The sequence below is a fragment of the Gekko japonicus genome, unplaced genomic scaffold (assembly GCF_001447785.1).
Source record: "Gekko japonicus isolate JY-2015 unplaced genomic scaffold, Gekko_japonicus_V1.1 scaffold187, whole genome shotgun sequence".
Taxonomy (NCBI): Eukaryota; Metazoa; Chordata; class Lepidosauria; order Squamata; family Gekkonidae; genus Gekko; species Gekko japonicus.
This window is the reverse complement of record NW_015174849.1, coordinates 2,959-6,849: the sequence shown is the minus strand read 5'-3', so window position 1 is coordinate 6,849 and position 3,891 is coordinate 2,959. Positions and strand designations below refer to the sequence as shown.

At 43.3% G+C, this 3,891-nt stretch overlaps 1 protein-coding gene across 1 annotated transcript; it reads right to left on the bottom strand.

Annotated features, from left to right (window-relative positions):
- Positions 1-427: 427 nt before the first annotated feature.
- LOC107121588 (vomeronasal type-2 receptor 26-like) lies at positions 428-1,384 on the bottom strand. Its single transcript, XM_015424524.1, has one exon. The coding sequence runs from the start codon at positions 1,382-1,384 to the stop codon at positions 428-430; it is 957 nt and encodes a 318-aa protein (XP_015280010.1).
- Between the last annotated feature and the right edge of the window lie 2,507 nt (positions 1,385-3,891).

Sequence of the window (3,891 nt, the reverse complement as noted above, 5' to 3'; positions counted from 1 at the left end):
CACAAGGTTGATGGAGTTCCTTCAAAATGTTTTAATCTTTTCATTGTCTTGGGGGACCTGATAAAGTGGAAAGGGATTATAAAGATGTTTTAAATAAAGGTATCAATGAGAGAGCAGGTAATCTTCCCCAATTGTCCCCCCATCCAACTCACAAGTCTATGTGAGACTAGCTACTCTATACAATTCAATAAGAACATATGAACATGATCAGCTGGGAAGCAGGTTGAGATCAACGGTTAATACTAAGGAAATTAGCTATGGCCATTGCTATGCTGTTTAGTATTTGCCTTCGTGATTTGAGACTAGTATCTATCATGACGTATGTGAAGGGAATTTTCCTCAGTTGTATATCAGAGTTCAATTGTGAGCAAGTTTAGAGAAAACACAGGCATTAAAATTGCAAAAAGTAAAAATACTGTACTGAGAATCAAATTCCATCTTGGCTTTTCACCATGAGATGGTCCTTGATATTCAGATCAGGCCTCACTACAATGATGTAACATTTGGGGATGAAGATGCAGCCCAGCAGCCCAGCACTGGAGGCCAAGATGGAGAAGACCTGCATGACTACCATGTATTTCCCCTTGGTGCTCAGGTAGGTGGGCACAAAGGACACCCAAACACTGCAGAAGACCAGCATGCTGAAGGTGATCAGCTTGGCCTCGTTGAAGGCCCCAGGAAGCTTCCTGGCCAGAAAAGCCACTGTGAAGGAGATGGCAGCCAAGATGCCCATGTAGCCCAGGGCACCATAAAACATGGCCACAGACCCTTCATTGCATTGCCATATGATCTGTGCACTGTATGAGTGCATGTCAAACTCTGGGAAGGGGGGAGAGATGCCCAGCCAGGTGAGACAAAGGACAATTTGAACAGTGGAACACAGAATGACGATAGAGTTTGCCAGACTCTTCCCCAGCCATTTCCTCATCCTGTTTCCTGGCTTGGTGGCCATGAACGCCACCACCACAGTGATTGTCTTAGCCAACACAGAAGAGACAGCAACTGAGAAGATGGTGCTGAAGGTGGTTTGTCGGAGAAGGCAGGTCACCCTCCTTGGCTGGCCAATGAATAGAAGGGAGGACAGAAAGGAAAGCAGGAGTGAGACGAGAAGAATATAGGTGAGGTCTCGGTTATTGGCTTTGACTATCGGCGTATCACTATATTTAATGAAGATTCCTAGAATTAGCAGTGTAACTATGGACAAGAGCAGGACCAAAACAATGAGGATAATCCCCAAAGTCTCCTCATAAGAAAGGACAGTAATATCTTTGGGAATGCATTGAGTGTGATCCAGGTTGGGATGCTGATCTTCTGGGCACTTGGTGCAACTATCTGCATCTGGAAAGAAAAAGTGTGACTTCAGCATCATGTATATGTCATTCATATCCACAATAACGTGTACTTTAGATTCCATAAAACCTATGCATCAGGGTGAGAATTTTAAGAAAAGTAAATAACAAGGCAAGAAGTTTCAGGAACACAAAAACACCAGTCCATTAAACTGATAAAAATACTCACACAAGATAAAAACAATGTTTTTTAAAATACAGATTTTGAAATGGGGAGAGAGGTCAAAAATGTGCATCTATGAAGACAAGCAGAAAGATTAAAATGAAGATGGCACATATTTATTTATTAAGAGGTTTTAAGTTCTCCACAGAACTGCTGGAGACAGCTCACTGCTCAATGAAATGATTAAACAACAACATAAGATCAATGATGATACAACAAATTTTAAAAGGGGGAAACAAAACTCTGATCCCCGGCATCTCCAGTTTAAGGGATAATGTTGTAATGATGTGAAAGACCTCCACCAGAGACCATGGAAAGCCTCGGCCAGTCTGGATAGATAATAGTACTCTGTTTGAAATAAGAAAGAAAATATTTCCAAATATTCAGTGATACTCTAATAAAAATAAACAAGATTACACCTTTAACAATTAAACAGATTTGTATATCATTGTACATCATCCTTAAAACCTGTATATTATCTTAATCATTTATCACATTATAAGTCTTATAAGTCTTATTTTTACTAAATATCTTAACTACTTAATCGAGTATTAGATAAAGAGATTTAAACTGTAATCGATATCATCCCCTTTTATGTATTATTCAGATAAATTCAAACATGTTCAAGAAATTTAACTACTCTCAATATAATAGGCTTGCCATTTCTGCTGTAATTCTTTCAGCGGTCATTTATTTGTATAGTTAGTTTTGCCATTGTTGTATACTCAGCTAATTTTTCTTTCAAATCTCTACTTTGGGACATTCTTCTGTTTTCCATTTCCTTGCAAATGTTACTCTGGCAGCTGTCAACCTTCTATTTTCCAATCCAGTGACTTGCTAAAAAGTTATTTCAGGTAAGCTGGTTAACGGGATCACGGTGATCTGAACAGCACTGCTGAAGACGTCCTGCTGCTAAGCAGGGCTGAACAAACTCAAGAGTTCTGGGATAAGCCCCTTCCCTCTGGGATTGCAAAAATGATGACCCTGCCTTCAGAGAAGAGGAGCTACTATCCCAGGTGAAGACTGCCCCACCCCTAGGACGACTGGAGAGTCTGAGCAATCAAGCCTTTAAGTTTGACTTTGGATTTGTGTGCCTGCCTTATGCACTATTCTTTTTTCTCTGCAGTTTCTCTTGATTGGGGTGGGAATGTCACTTGTGATGTAAGGGGGGGTGGCATCCAGAGATATGGGTTTTTTAAAATTCACATAATTTCCCTATCACAGCTGTGCAGTACCATCCATCAAGCACCCCCCATAAAAATCTTCATGGTTCAGGTTTTGCGCATGTTGCGTCCTGACCTAGCCATGTGCTCAATCCAGTTTCGGCTGGTTCCGCATGCGGTCAGGTGAGGTACCCGAGCTTCGCTCCCAAACACAATAGACGTTCGGATCCTAGTTCCCGACCAATCGGGAACCTAGGGTCCCCAGGAATAATCTAATCCGTGTAAACAGACCATTCACGGGTGTGGGGTGTGTGTATTTTCCTTGGGGCATATAAGCCGGCCTGCAAGCCGGCTACTTTGTCTTGTGGAGGCTAAAAAACTATGAGCTAGCTCACACTAACTCAGCTTAGAGGGAACTCTGAATGTGACTGTCAAAAATAAAAACAAAAGTGGTAAAACAGATATTGGTAATGATATTTCTTTGTCCAATGATATTTATTTGTTTGCTAATTATATTGTTTTGTCAGAGAGAGAGAGAGAAAGAGGTGAGAAGAAAGAATGAAAGAGGTGGAAAGAAAGAAACAAGGAAAGCAAATAGATGGGGGAAGGGGAAGTGGAAAGAGTCACATGATCTCATCATCTGGGGGGACATGTGGAGTATACAAAATGCACAGTAGAGCCCACTGGCATTGCAAGCTGTGATGGTTGGCAGCATGTGTGTGTGTGTGTGTGTGCGCGCGCGCGCGCGCGCATGAGAACACCAAGCTGCAGGGCATCAGCAGCGGGGAAAGAGGAGGCTCAAGGCTGGGATGTGGAGGACTAAAGTGCTGAAGTATCAAAAGGCAGCTCAGCATTTGCCATTGTGTACATGGTCACTGCTTGCTCGATCAGGCTGAAAACAATGCAAAAGTTCGCTCGCGTGCGCGCACACACACCTGCAATCTCTCTATCCACTGTTTTTCACTTGCAGGAGAGAGTGGGGGGTGGGGAAATTTAAAATGAAAAAAAGCTAAGCGAAATAAGAGCCTGGGAGAAGTGGAGGAGATGGGTCCTGCCCAGACGCTGCTCTCCGGGCCGGCTTTGTCTCTCCTGCGCACGGCTCCATCACTGGCTGGCCAGCCTCTGCTCCTGCCTCCTCCCGCTCCTCCTCCCACCTCAGGCATTGCCTCTCTCCAGATGCACAATGCTGTGGAGAGGGAGGGAAAGCAGCAGGCAC